At 46.4% G+C, this 13,067-nt stretch overlaps 2 protein-coding genes across 2 annotated transcripts in view; both read right to left on the reverse strand.

Moving 5' to 3' along the window:
- LOC119647460 (cleavage and polyadenylation specificity factor subunit 5) overlaps positions 1-4,479 on the reverse strand; it is a 153,091-nt gene extending 148,612 nt beyond the window's left edge. The window contains exon 1 of the mRNA XM_038048392.1: positions 4,023-4,479. Coding sequence (XP_037904320.1) covers positions 4,023-4,159 — 137 coding nt within the window. The 5' untranslated portion in view covers positions 4,160-4,479. The remainder of the gene's footprint in view (positions 1-4,022) is intronic.
- Positions 4,216-11,426, reverse strand: LOC119647459 (enkurin). Its single transcript, XM_038048391.1, has 2 exons — positions 10,599-11,426; positions 4,216-4,697 (listed from the first exon to the last, which is right to left on the reverse strand). Exons 1-2 carry the CDS (start codon positions 11,289-11,291, stop codon positions 4,515-4,517), a joined length of 876 nt encoding a protein of 291 aa, XP_037904319.1. The 5' UTR covers positions 11,292-11,426; the 3' UTR covers positions 4,216-4,514.
- Between the last annotated feature and the right edge of the window lie 1,641 nt (positions 11,427-13,067).

The following is a 13,067-nucleotide window of genomic DNA, read 5'->3' on the forward strand; positions in this document are numbered from 1 at the left end:
TGCGCAGGCCGGGTAGGTGGGAAGTAAACGCCCACCCGTGGATAAAAATTGGCTATGGGAAGGACACCCAGAAATTAAACCAAATATGGAAGAGGAGAAAAGTAGTTTTTTTACGGTGCAGAGCTTCGGAAACCCAGTGCCGGTGGTTTTTGGGAGTGAGCAAGCGGGCTCCCGGCCGTCGATATCCAACGACCGCAGTGCCTCAGTAGTGGGAAACTTGGCTACTGTGGCATCTAATGCTACAAGAGATAATGGTGGAGTGGAAATTAGGTCCACACCGGATCCCTTTAGGAGGAGTTCGAAGCTTGGGAGATCACCACCGAGAACAATGGTTCTTTTTGGTAGTCGAGATTCGTCGCGGGATTCTGAAAGAAATACGAATAGTCCCTTAATCGAGATCATTCCTTGTGGCGCAAGGCGCGAAAGCAAACGGGAACATACCGGAATGGCGTTCGTTACACTCGGGGAACGAATAAATGAACTGTGCGAGTTCATCAAGGAGAGGCGGAATATCCACCAAAATATTCGAGCCTTGATAAGAGGCATTAAATTGTCTTATATCAAGGCACTCGAAGAAAAGAATTCCCAAGCGTCAGTTGGCAAGATCACAAGGGAAACGAAGGTGACACCTCCCCGTGATAAAGCAGGCGGGAAGACAGGAAAACGGGCTAGAGACGATACCAGCGAGCCTCTTGGACCACAGCAAGTCCCGAAGAAGAAAAAAGCCTCTTCACCAAAGAAGGCGGAGCCGGCGAGAGTACTCGCGAAACTCGGTAATCTCACGATTGCAGCCACAACACCTACAAAAGTGGAAGAAACCAACGCCCGGAGGCCCGAACAATGGACTAAGGTGAGCAACAAGAGGAAAAAGGACAAAAAGAAGCTCCGCCCGGAAATAATAATTATTTCCAAGAAGGGAAATATGTCCTATGCCGACATCCTCCGAAAGGTGAAGTCAGACCCGGAATTGAAGGATTTGGGGGATAGTGTGAGCCGTATCAGGCGAACACAGAGAGGGGATCTGATGCTGGAGTTAAGTAAATCCGCCGACAAGTCGGCCGATAACTTCCGCGGGAAGGTGGAAAGTGTACTTGGAGAGGAAGCTGAGGTAAGAGCTCGGAAACAGGAGATAGTGGTCGAATGCAAGGACCTAGATGAAGTCACCTCACGGGAGGACATCTGTGCTGCGCTGAAGCAACAGTTCAACCTTGGTGATATAGACCAGAGTTCCATAAGAAGGATGAAGAAGGCATATGGTGGCACACAGACCGCTATTATTAGTTTGCCGGCGGAATCAGCTATTAAGTTAATTACCGCGGGCAAGGTAAGAGTAGATTGGGTCGTGTGCAGGCTCAGGGAGCAAATCTCTCTAAAGAGATGCTTCAGATGCCTCGATTTCGGCCATTTTGCGGCGGCATGCACTAGCCAGCATGATAGGTCGAGGAGTTGCAGGAAGTGTGGGGAAGAGGGCCACCTCATCAAAGATTGCACCGGAGATCCACGGTGTATGTTATGTAGTGGGAAAGAGGGCGTGGACGACCGGCATATTGCGGGAAGCAGCAGATGTCCGGTATATAGGAGGGAGCTGAACCGCACAGGCAAATGAGATTGATACAAATCAATCTCAATCACTGTGAGGCAGCTCAGGACCTGCTCTCGCAAACCATTCGAGAGTCGAATGTCGATGTCGCGGTTATTTGCGAGCCGTACAGAAACTACGGCGGTGCGACTTGGGCGGTGGATGCGTCTGGCAACGCCGCAATCTGGGCGTGCGGAAGACAGGCCATTCAGGAAGTCATGGCCCCCCCGGCAGCCGGTTTTATAAGGACGAAGGTCAACGGTGTCCATATTTACAGCTGCTACGCTCCTCCTAGTGCAACCTTAGCAGAATATGAGGAGATGTTAGACAGTCTGGTGTTGGATGCTAGAAACCGCAGCCCTAAAATCATTGCGGGCGATTTCAACGCGTGGGCCCTGGAGTGGGGAAGCCGATCGACGAACACCAGAGGTCAAATTCTGTTGGAGTCATTTGCGGAGCTGGACATCGTGCTGGCCAACGTTGGATGCGTGCCCACCTTTCGAGGAAGAGGGTCGGGTTCGATCGTTGACCTGACATTTGTTAGCACTTCACTGGTGAGGGGGATGGCTTGGCAAGTGAGTGAGCACTACACCCACAGTGACCACCAGGCCATCTTCCTCTGCATTGGGAACCGGGGAAGCAGTCAACGACGCTCTGGAGGTGGAAAGACTAAGGCAGTTTGCTGGTCTATCGGAGCTTTCGACGAGGAGACATTCCTGGCCGCATTGGAGGGAGCCCATGATCCGGATGGAACAGCTGTCTCAGTGTGTAACCGAAGCATGCGACGCTACGATGCCACGACGACGTTTGCACCACGGCAAGAGGCCAAACTACTGGTGGAACACGGAGATCGCTGCCTTGAGATCCTCTTGTCTCCGAGCGAGGAGACTTTCCCACAGGACAAGGGGAAGGCCGGAGCACCAGGAGCGTGAAGAGGAATACAGGGACTTGCGAAGCAACCTTAAGAAGGCCATTCGGAGAAGCAAGCGGGAATGCTACCAGAAGCTCTGCATGGAGGCTAATACGAATCCGTGGGGTACAGCCTACCAAGTTGTAATGAAGAAGATCTGCGGGCGAAAATCACCTCAGGTGACATGCCCACGGCTCTTGTTGCAAATAATTGCAACTCTTTTCCCGCAGCAGGAGCAGGACGAAAGAGAACCCCAACTGGCAGCTCAGCAGGACGTCTTCTCGATCCCTGATGTTACCGAAGAGGAACTTTGGGAAATCTGCAGACGTATTGGGGACAGCAAGGCTCCGGGATTGGACGGAATTCCGAACAGGGCTCTGAAGGTGGCGGTCAAGGCCAGACCAAGGTGGTTCGCAAGCATATTCGAATCATGCATGGCGGAAGGAGTGTTTCCCGCCCAGTGGAAGAGGCAGAAGCTGGTCTTGCTACCGAAGCCCCGAAAACCACCCGGCGTGCCCTCTTCATATCGCCCTATTTGTCTCTTAGACACCATGGGGAAGATGTTGGAGAGGGTGATATACAACAGGCTGCTCCCGTTCATCGAGCTTGCGGGTGGCCTTTCAGAGCGGCAATATGGGTTTCGGCGAGCCCGAAGACCAGTTTTGCTTCCCTCTCCTACTGATGTTTTCACCCCTTTTACCTTCCATGTCTAACCTAATCCTGCCGCTTTTCTTTTTTTACGATTCGTGTGCTGTATTTCTGCTTCAATAATCACCCCAAAGCCCCACACCCCGCGCTTGTTTTATTTTCTTTTCCACTTTCTTTACAGCTGTGAAATAAGTTCCAATCAGTCTCCTTTTCCCTGTCCAGCATCTTCAAAGATGTGGACCAGTATCAACGGGACACCGTGACGTCATACTTTTGACTGCTAACCTAGTAAGACTGCCCAAAACTGCGTAGAACATTTCTATGAATTGCATCATAAACACATCCAGAACGTTTGCATCATAGGCAACACTGCTTGCCATTCCATTGGTGGCGGGAGTCATCGTAAACCGGATCGATGCGGTACAGCCTTGCTAGCTTGCCGGGACCTCGTAAAACAAAACAAAATCAACAATTTGTGGGTCGATAGAAGTCGGGTGAGGCCGCTGAGATGGAGGTGAATTCCTCTTTCAGCAATCAGCTAAGCGATGTACCGCTACTTCCCGGAGAATACGCATTACAACCTACAACAATTGATCTCTTACCCGCGTTCTTCCCGTTATTTTCGAAATGAGACTTAAATCAGGACGAACATAACCTCCAATAAAACAAAGCACCTATGGGTAACTATTACCGCCTGAAACTTTATAAACTGCAAGAGCAATGCTTGCCTTGGTAATAGAATTTGATAACAACTTGAGGACAATCTCTATAAACCATCCCCTGGCAAATTTAAAAGAGTCAAATGAAAACATGGACGCAAATATGCGGCTACATTCGCTAAGTAAACCATCATCATAATTTCCCAACAAAACGCAAAATACTTACAGATTAATTGTACGGTTAATGGTCACCGATTGATTAGGCGAAACTTTATGCGAATTCAGTTGTTGGCCATCAGGACCTTGACTACTCCGCCGCGGCCAGCCGGTTCCCGGCTTATTCGAGACTTGTGTTGACGCCATTTTATCACGAATTTCAAAGTTATTCGACACCAAACAAGAAAAATCAAACAACTGAATCTTATTCCGCTTTTTCCTAACTTTATTAACCGCACAAAGCACAATATTACTCGTTTAAACGAAAATAAATTGCAATCAAAAACTACACTCCGCCGACAAGCTCCCTCTCGAACTATACCCGCACGCCTTGGACGTATGAAAACAAAACCACACAGAAATGAGCGGTGCGTGCGTCAAGTTGGTAGCTCTGCACGCCAGACGGCGATGCAGTGAAGGAACCGCTGTAAATTTGCACAAGTTTAATTCAAATGATTGATTGCAAATGCAGATTTAGAGAAAATGTTAAAACGACTGATTTTCATTGATTGGCATTATCGCAAACGTAAATATGTGGATTGTTTTCGAGAAGCATTATGTCCTGCTCGAGTTGTTTGAGTTCCCGCTCGAGATTCATTTTGACTTGTTTCTTGGGCTCTGTATCGGTGAGAACGGAGAGACCTTGATATCGTTGTTGCAGTTTTTGCCAATTTTGCTTGAGACCCTGTGAAAAAATATAAATATACTTTGCATAAGTAAAATCAGAAGAAATTAAAGATCTTTTAGATAATAAATTTTCAAGGAAAATGTATGTTTTCCCTCTGTTTTATGTAATGAACTTCCGGGTACGGGAGCTGTTTTTTTCTTTGATTTTTTTTTTTTTTTTGAGCGAGGTTCTACCGTATCCGGGCAATAATAATTCTGGAAAGTTTGCAGGTAATCCACCTATTATTATCAAAGTTATAGAAAGTCAAAGTCTTGTATTTCACGAGAATTTATTGCACTGAGTTTTGAGCGGCTGAATGTTTGGAGGAAGAGGAGGTCTTAAAAAGATGCTGTTGCGCTAGGTTTCAGAAGTTTGTGGGATTCTCACTCACTAAAACCACCCTCACTTTTCCGCTCATATCCCCGCGGGATAGCTGAGTGGTTAGAGCACAGGTTGTCGTACGGAAGGTCGCGGTTCAAATTTCGCTGGTGGCATTTGTATCATGATTTGACGTCGGATAACAGCCGACTCAGCTGTGAATGAGTATCTGAGTCAATACAGGGTACTAATCTCAAGCGAGCTCAATGAGCGAGATATTGGGCTGCACATCAATGAAGGCAAGGCAAAGTATATCGTGGCAACGTCAGCACCGAAAACCAACCAACCAATAATATCAAACTGCACTGGTCAAAAAGGAAGAATAAGGATAGGAGAATACAATTTTGAGACCGTTGACAATTTCTCCTATCTAGGGTCGAAAATCACAACCAATAATAGATACGATGACGCGCACGGTCGTTGTCAGCCAACAGAGTCTATTTCAGCTTACAAAAACTGTTCCGCTCGAAACGGCTCACCATAGGGTCAAAGCTCTTACTGTACAAGACAATGATCTTGCCAGTCCTCATGTATTCCTCGGAGGCTTGGGTTCTTAGCAAGAAAAATTGCGAACTCTCGGCCGCGTTCGAGAGAAGAATCCTCCGAAACATTTTTGGCCCCCTACATGAGGATGGACGATTCCATAGCCTACACAATGACGAAATCTATGAGCGATACCATGACCGTCCGGTTGTGGATAAAATCCGGCTCAATAGGTTCGGTGGGCGGGTCACTTAATCCGTATGGATGAGGATGATCCCACCCGGAAAGTTTATAAGGGCAATATCTATGTTAGAAAAAGAAGACGAGGCAGACCTTGCCTAAGATGGAGTGATGGCGTAGGTCAGGACGCTAGACAGCTTTTAGAGATATCGAATTGGTAGACCTCGGCGCAAAACCGGGATGCCTGGAGTTCCTTATTAAGGCAAGCCTAGACCGGGTACCGGTTGTTGCGCCGTTGATGATGATGATGATGAAAGAAAGACAGACTGAATCGCAATAATCACCAAGCGACGCCTGCTGGATGCGGGACCTCCGATGTTGGACATCAGCCGCAAATCAAAAACATTTAGCTGCAGCTTTTTCTGCCATGTTGCGACACTGCTCGAAGAAGCTCATTTTCGTGTCTATCATGATGTCACCAACCTGAATAGGGCAAACTGTGGGAACCCTCTCCTTGGTCAGGACAACGACTTCGATTTTCGCCAGAGTTAGGTAGAATTCATGTTCACCAACCATCTGCTTGCTCGCCGTATCACCATTCCCAGTGTGCGTTGAGCTTTCTCAACCATGCGTGCGGTAACCAGTGCCGCAACATCATCCGCGTATTCGACCAGATGCTATTCATCAGGCACTTCGAGCCGTAGAAGACTATCGTATAAGTCGTTTCGGAGGTCCGGACTAAAGATAGATCTCTTACCCGCCTCCGATGTGACTTTTTTCTACGCTGCGCTTCCCGGGTCTCTTAGAGTATGGCACGGTTCTTTAAATAATCACTCAATATTCGCAATAGGTAGCCTGGAGTATGGAAACGATTTTCCAGTGCCTCGAGCATGTGGCTCCATCTCATATAATTGAAGGTGTTCCATACATCTAGTGTCATCTGTGGTGCACTTTGCAGCAGTGATGACCGTATGCCTCAGCCAGTTTCACCGCTTGGACCGCCTCCTCTATGACCTCAATTGTGGATCGCCACGCTCTAAAACAATATTGTATTGGCGAATGTATTGTATCAGTCAGTCTTGGCTTGATGAGCTTCTCAAGCAGCTTCCCCGCTGTGTCGAACATACAAAGCGGACGATAAGCGAACGGCGCCTCGGGGTCGCTTATCAGCACAAGTCTCGAAAACTTCGATAAACTTCCATGCCCGCAGGGTTGTCACGCACGTCGGGGCATGTATAACTGGTGAACAGCAGAAATTGCCCACCTACGGAAGGAGTGTCATAAGCTCTTTTGTTTGATACAACACATACGCTACAAAGATGGAGTACAGATCAGCCAAAAGGAGACTTCGCGACGCGATAAGAGCAAGCAGAACTAGCAGAAGCTTGCAGAACTTAATCAACGAGGTAAATAGGGACTTGTGGGGACTTAGCAATAAACTTGTCACCCAGAAAATCGGTTCTCTGTGGAAACCTTGCATATTAAGTAATGATCAAATGGACTTCATTGTACATCCTGTATGGGTTTATGTCAACAGCGCAGAAGGTGAAGGAGCTCGAAGAGACAGTTCTCACCATGAAAAATAAGAATGCACAGCTCCTGATGGTATTCCGGCGGAACTTTCCAAACTGGGGTTCTGTCAACGGCCAAGCCTGCCGCTTGCATTCAACGTTTGCCTGGATGAGGCCATTTTTTCTTCTTGCTGGAAGCGAGGGTCGTGCTAATCAACTAAGGAAAAGGAGACCCTAAGTAGTCTTCTGCATACCCACTGCCCTGTATTCTGTACATGTCATCAGAAGTAGACTCGCTGAAGCCATCCATGCTGACGGGGACTTATCTCCAAGGCATTTCGGGTTCAGAGCACGGAGAACCACGGTGGAGGCTGTTATGGACCTCGAGGATGTAGCAGTTCATCGAGACGAGGCACACAGCCGCCAATCTCGACAAATATTGTTCCTCATAACGCTTGATGTTCAAAATGCTTTCAATTCCAAAAGATAGACAAATGTGCTAGGGAAAAACTTATTGCACGTGCCGAGCTATCTCTTGCGGGTATTGAGGGATTATCTGAGAGGTCGCTCCCTTCTTTGCAAGAGGTTGGAGGGCCGAAGGAGGATGGAAATCGCGTCGGGAGTAGCATAGAGATCCATCCTAAGGCCAAACTTCTGGAATGCTTCCTACGATAGCCTGTTAAGGTTCGATATGCCAGAAGAGTCGCGCCTGGTCAGTTGTGCATACGATGTTGCTGCACTTATTGCCGGATACATTGTTAAACGGCGGAAAGTAGACTTGGCATATTGATGAGACGTGTAAGTTGATGGATGACAGCTTATGGTTTCGGCCTTGCGCTGGAAAAAAACTGAAGTAGTCATCTTTACCAGAAAGAGAGTCCCGAACCTGCGTCCCATATCGATCGACGAGTTAACTATGGAGTCAAAACCAGCGAGATAAGATTCTTCGAGAAAATCAAAGTAGCAGCCTTGGCCTTGAATCCGCTAAGCCCAATGTTGTTGGGGGTCCTATATCTGCCATGAGATATCTTCTAATGGAGCAAGAAAGTTGGTTGCCCGTGAACAACGTCAACGTACACTTACCGAGTGGCAACTCTCTTGGAAAAACCAGCCAAATGGACTACGCTGCCCATTGGCAATTAAAATCCGTGGGGGCCTTCTCCAGAGAACTTTGTCAGGGAGACGCTAATGAACGCAGGCAAATGGAGTCCTGGTATGAGTTACATTCAGGTTCTACTTGACACGAAGAAGATCGAGTCGACCGGTGGAAGGACCCGATGGCAAAGGATTCCTTGAGCTAACAACTCCCTTCCCACTGGTGAAAGCAAGTCCTTAACTTGAAGTCTCCATAAGCCGGGAGAGCGGGAGGACTAGCTCAAAGTAATGTGTCAATCGGTTCCAGGCTAGTTCTCTGATGATGGGAAAGTGTTTAGTAAGTAGTGCAACGGCATACCGGTTTGTGAATGTCTGATACATTACTTTGTTGGTATGGTTTGATGAATACTTTGATGTGCGACTGGTTGTGGCAATAGTGCAAATTGTTCTCAATTAAATTTACTACGTTTACTTTAATTGAAAGGGTAAAAACGAAGCCTCGATTGGTTTTCATACGACGCCTATACGAATAATTTTGTATGAACGTTTTGGCCTATAATATATCTGCTACGCGTAGCTGTAAGTAAGCCCATATACTTTTGTTTATGCTGTGCCTGATACGGTACATTTACTGCTTGTAAATATGAATACTCGCATAGTGAATATATGAAAGAACACTTTTGTGGCTGACACGCAACGTATTGTTACGTATGAATACTTTTGTCTGGCGGTGTCTCATTCGATACGTGCCAAGGTAAGTATCAATAGAGTGTTGACCTCAAGTGTGGCACCTACACGCTTCTATAGCGTAAAGCCGTGGCTCTATAATAAAAGGGTAAACATAGAGCACCATAAGCCACCATTTACGGTCTGCTGAAGACCAGGCTATTAAGGTTCAGTTCAAGGAAGTTTTAGGATATGGAAAGTCTCCGCCAAAAGCTTTGGTACGTAGCAATAGAAAAGTACTATCCTGAAGCGAGTCAACGTAGAGAGCGAATGAATCTCCCGTGCTGATTTACTCCGAATACTCATACGTCCATCTAAACAATGCCCATCAGTTCTCACTATGTCCTTCGAGTAATCGTTGTTTTTTATGTAACCATTTTTATGCGCTTCATCCATATTGATTAATTGCACTTTTTATGGCTGCAGGAAGATTGATGTCTGAACTTTCCGTACTCAATTTCAGAATCGGCAATTATGTATTTCTATCGATTCTAGCAAATGCAAAATAAAATTCGACTGAAAGATAGACTTCTATACTAAGTAGGTAGGTCACCAGTTGGCTTCAAGCCGATCTTGACCTTTTTTAGGGATAGAGTTCTGCTGGTTTCATGCCTGAGACTCTGTTAAAAAAAAAGGCGTAGCAACTCCAATTAGCCCTGAGCGAAAGTAGTTGTTACGGTTTCGTGTGATGGACCTCTTGAGCTCATCTGTCGGGGCCCGAGAACACTAGGAAGTATTCAATCCCTTAACCTTCAAAGGTAACAATAAGAATCTTTCATTGCTCTTCCAGAATAAATTCTGGGAACTACTTCTAAGAGTTTCACTGAGATATCAAAAACTTTTTAGTGCTATCTAAAAACAGTCAGTTCCGTAGGATATATTGAATTTTAGCCATTCCAGGGTTCCTAGTAGAGAGAATTATTCTCAGGCAGCCATCTGATGCTATACCCGGTCAAGGTCTATGTATCCGGACAATTACCAGCCCCTTCCAGACTAGGACCGACGCCTTACTAGCCGTAGACCACAGCTCTTCCACAGCAAAACTCTGGATCTCGTCCAAGGAAAGCCATCATATTAGCTCAGTATCGGGCTTGGTACCTCACAGTCAGGCAAAACTCACTGGTAAGTGAAAAGAAGGGGCGCTGAGCCAGGGGAGGCCGAAAGGTGCGGCAACGTCTAGAGACACGTATTCTACATTTGCTCCAGGAAAACATGTCGAACCAAGACGACAAATAGCGAATCGAGCGGAACTTCGCGAGTTGAAGCAAAGGCAGAAATAGGACATTGAGCGCGCCGAGCAACTAATCTCCCAGGACGTTTCAAATCAAGTGGCACCGAGGGCTCGGAGAAGCCTTATGTGACGCCTCTGGATCTCGAGGCTCTCCAAATAGATTTGACAATCAGAAGCTTGTTAAAATGAAAATAAAGAACGCCGAAAAAATTCTAATTGGCCTAGGAGTAGCGACAACATACGGAGTAAACCCAGAGGAGACTGGCGTCTACCCGTCCAAACAATTAAGCTAATGTTTGTATACTTAATACTTACAGTCAATAGAGAACATCTTTCCTCCTGGCTAATATACCTTGCGCCGTTCTCTCCTTGATTCTGTTGCCCAAAACTATTCCCACCGTTACGTTTTTGATTTGATTCCTTAAAACCTTCCTTGTATCTCTGTTGTATTTTCCCTGGTGACATATAGTCAGGTATCTTACCATAGGCTGGCCGGAAAACATAATGGGGCATTAGACCCGACGAATATAGATCGTGTACAGTGCCATGACGGGTATCAACATAGCGTGGTGGCGGACGTTTAGGAATGGATTTGATTGTCTCCTTCGACTTTTGTTCGCTATCCTTCGACTTTGTTGGGGCTGGCGGTTTTGCAGGAACCTCATCATGTCGCGGCACAGGAGGTATATTCTTCTTAATGCACTTATGATCCGTGGAGCTTTTCCACCGTATTCCTTGGTTCTTCTTCAAAAACTTGTCCGGTGGAGACAATGGAGTATTGGCGTATCCCATCGTTCTATGACCTGCTTTTCGGGCCTTTGCTTCTGATTCGACCATTGCACGAAACTTGGAGACGTAGACATCAGGAGGTAGCACTTTTTGATAACCCTTCTTCGACGATTTCTGGGATTGTTGATTCGGGAGTGAATGCTGGTATTGTGGTTCATTGATTATCCTCTCTGCGTTGTAAATGTTTTCGTTGTGTTCTTTTAAATATACCATAGCCATTACGAAATGCTGATTTGCTTCCTTCTCCTTTTGTACTAAAAATAATCTTTTTGCAAAATTTACCACCTCCTCTTCAAAATGCTTCAAAATATAAATGTTTCAACTGAATGACGTGCAAAAGTCGCAACTGAGCAAACAGTTTAATCGATAAAACAATAATCGCGTTGCCTAGGAACGAATGTTGATTCCAACAAGTGCAGTAAACATTTCAGGATTTTACACGCAAAATGTTCAATTTTGCTTTTCAGTTGAATCAATAATTTTACGATGCAGAGCAGCATTCGATGAAATCGTCCATTCACATCCGGTCCGATTTTAAAAAGCATTCATGACACGATACCATTACTATGAATCGAACCTCGGCCATCAGGATACATTGAATCTGAATCTGGGCCGCCTCCCCGTTCGAACGAGATATCGTCCACAGCAATCCGACGATTTTGCGTTTTTGTCAGTTTTTACGACCCGGGGGTCGTGGAAATTTTCAATTTTCCGTGATTTCGGCCAGCCCCTCTGACCGTCGATTTTACGCGATATCTCGCGTTTCCGTCATCGTAGAGTGAAAATTCTTGCATTTCCTGATTCTGGGCCACCTCCCCGTTCGAACGAGGTATCGTTCACAGCAATCCAACGATTTTGCGGTTTGCCAATTTTTACGACCCGGGGGTCGTGTAAATTTTAAATTTTCCGTGATTTCGGCCAGTCCCTCTGACCGTCGATTTTACGCGATATCTCGCGTTTCTGTCATCGTAGAGTTGGAGTGGAGACTTAATCTTGCGGTCTTCTTAAGACACGGATTGATTTTGGGACCACAATCAGAGCTCCGCGGTTACATACGCGGCTTCCCACGTCAACACAATATCCCCTAAGCCAATCTTCGCTCACGACGCGACCAATGCCCCAGAGACAAAAGCATTTGGTCACAATCACTACTAGTTACGACCCGAGCCCCAAAAGCGGATGCAACACAAATTAAAAACTCGCCTCGCATCCGCCTAAGGAGAACCTTATCAACACTAATTAAAACTCGCCTGGCATCCGCCCAAGGAGAACGTTATCAGCCAACTTAATTGGAAAGTCAGATCAGTATCTTTCCTCAGGAACACGACAAAGGATCTAGCCAGTCCTGTTACAACGGTGGAAGACCGAAGTGCTCTGGTTGAAAAACCGCGTCTTGGGTAAAATAACCCTTAAAGCCTAAGTATAAATTTGTGAAATAAACGGAGTATTTTTACTTTAATAAATGTTTAACTTCATTTAAACTAAGTTGTTTGAAGATCGGATCTCCTCCGATCGAGTGAATAAAGACAGTGGGAACATTAAATGACTTAATTTCATTTAATGCTCGATTGAACACGTAAATTCGCTGTGACAAGCAACAACGGTACCAGTTAATGCAAGTGCATGGCTTAGCATTTATACTGGTGGATGCAAGACCTACCTAAATCTCTACCCAACTAAGGAGTACGGCACCCGTGTTGAAACGCAACACCAAACCGAGGTCCGAAGGTCTCTTCTCGCTTGAGCATCACCAGCAGCCCCCATGAAGCTCCCACTAGGGGGCCAACCGCAAACAACCGAGCTGTACTCATATACGACAGGAATTCTCCCGAAGTATATGAGTCCAGGGGCTACCCCGGTTCCCATGGTACCAGTATACCCCTGGTAAGGTTACGTGACCGAAGCCACTTCAGATGAGTCCCCGTGGCCAAGCAGCGCTGTGGACTTGTGGAGAACAAGCCTTCCAGGAAATAATGGAGCACCCGGAGGAGGGCT

Source organism: Hermetia illucens, chromosome 2 (assembly GCF_905115235.1).
Source record: "Hermetia illucens chromosome 2, iHerIll2.2.curated.20191125, whole genome shotgun sequence".
NCBI lineage: Eukaryota > Metazoa > Arthropoda > Insecta > Diptera > Stratiomyidae > Hermetia > Hermetia illucens.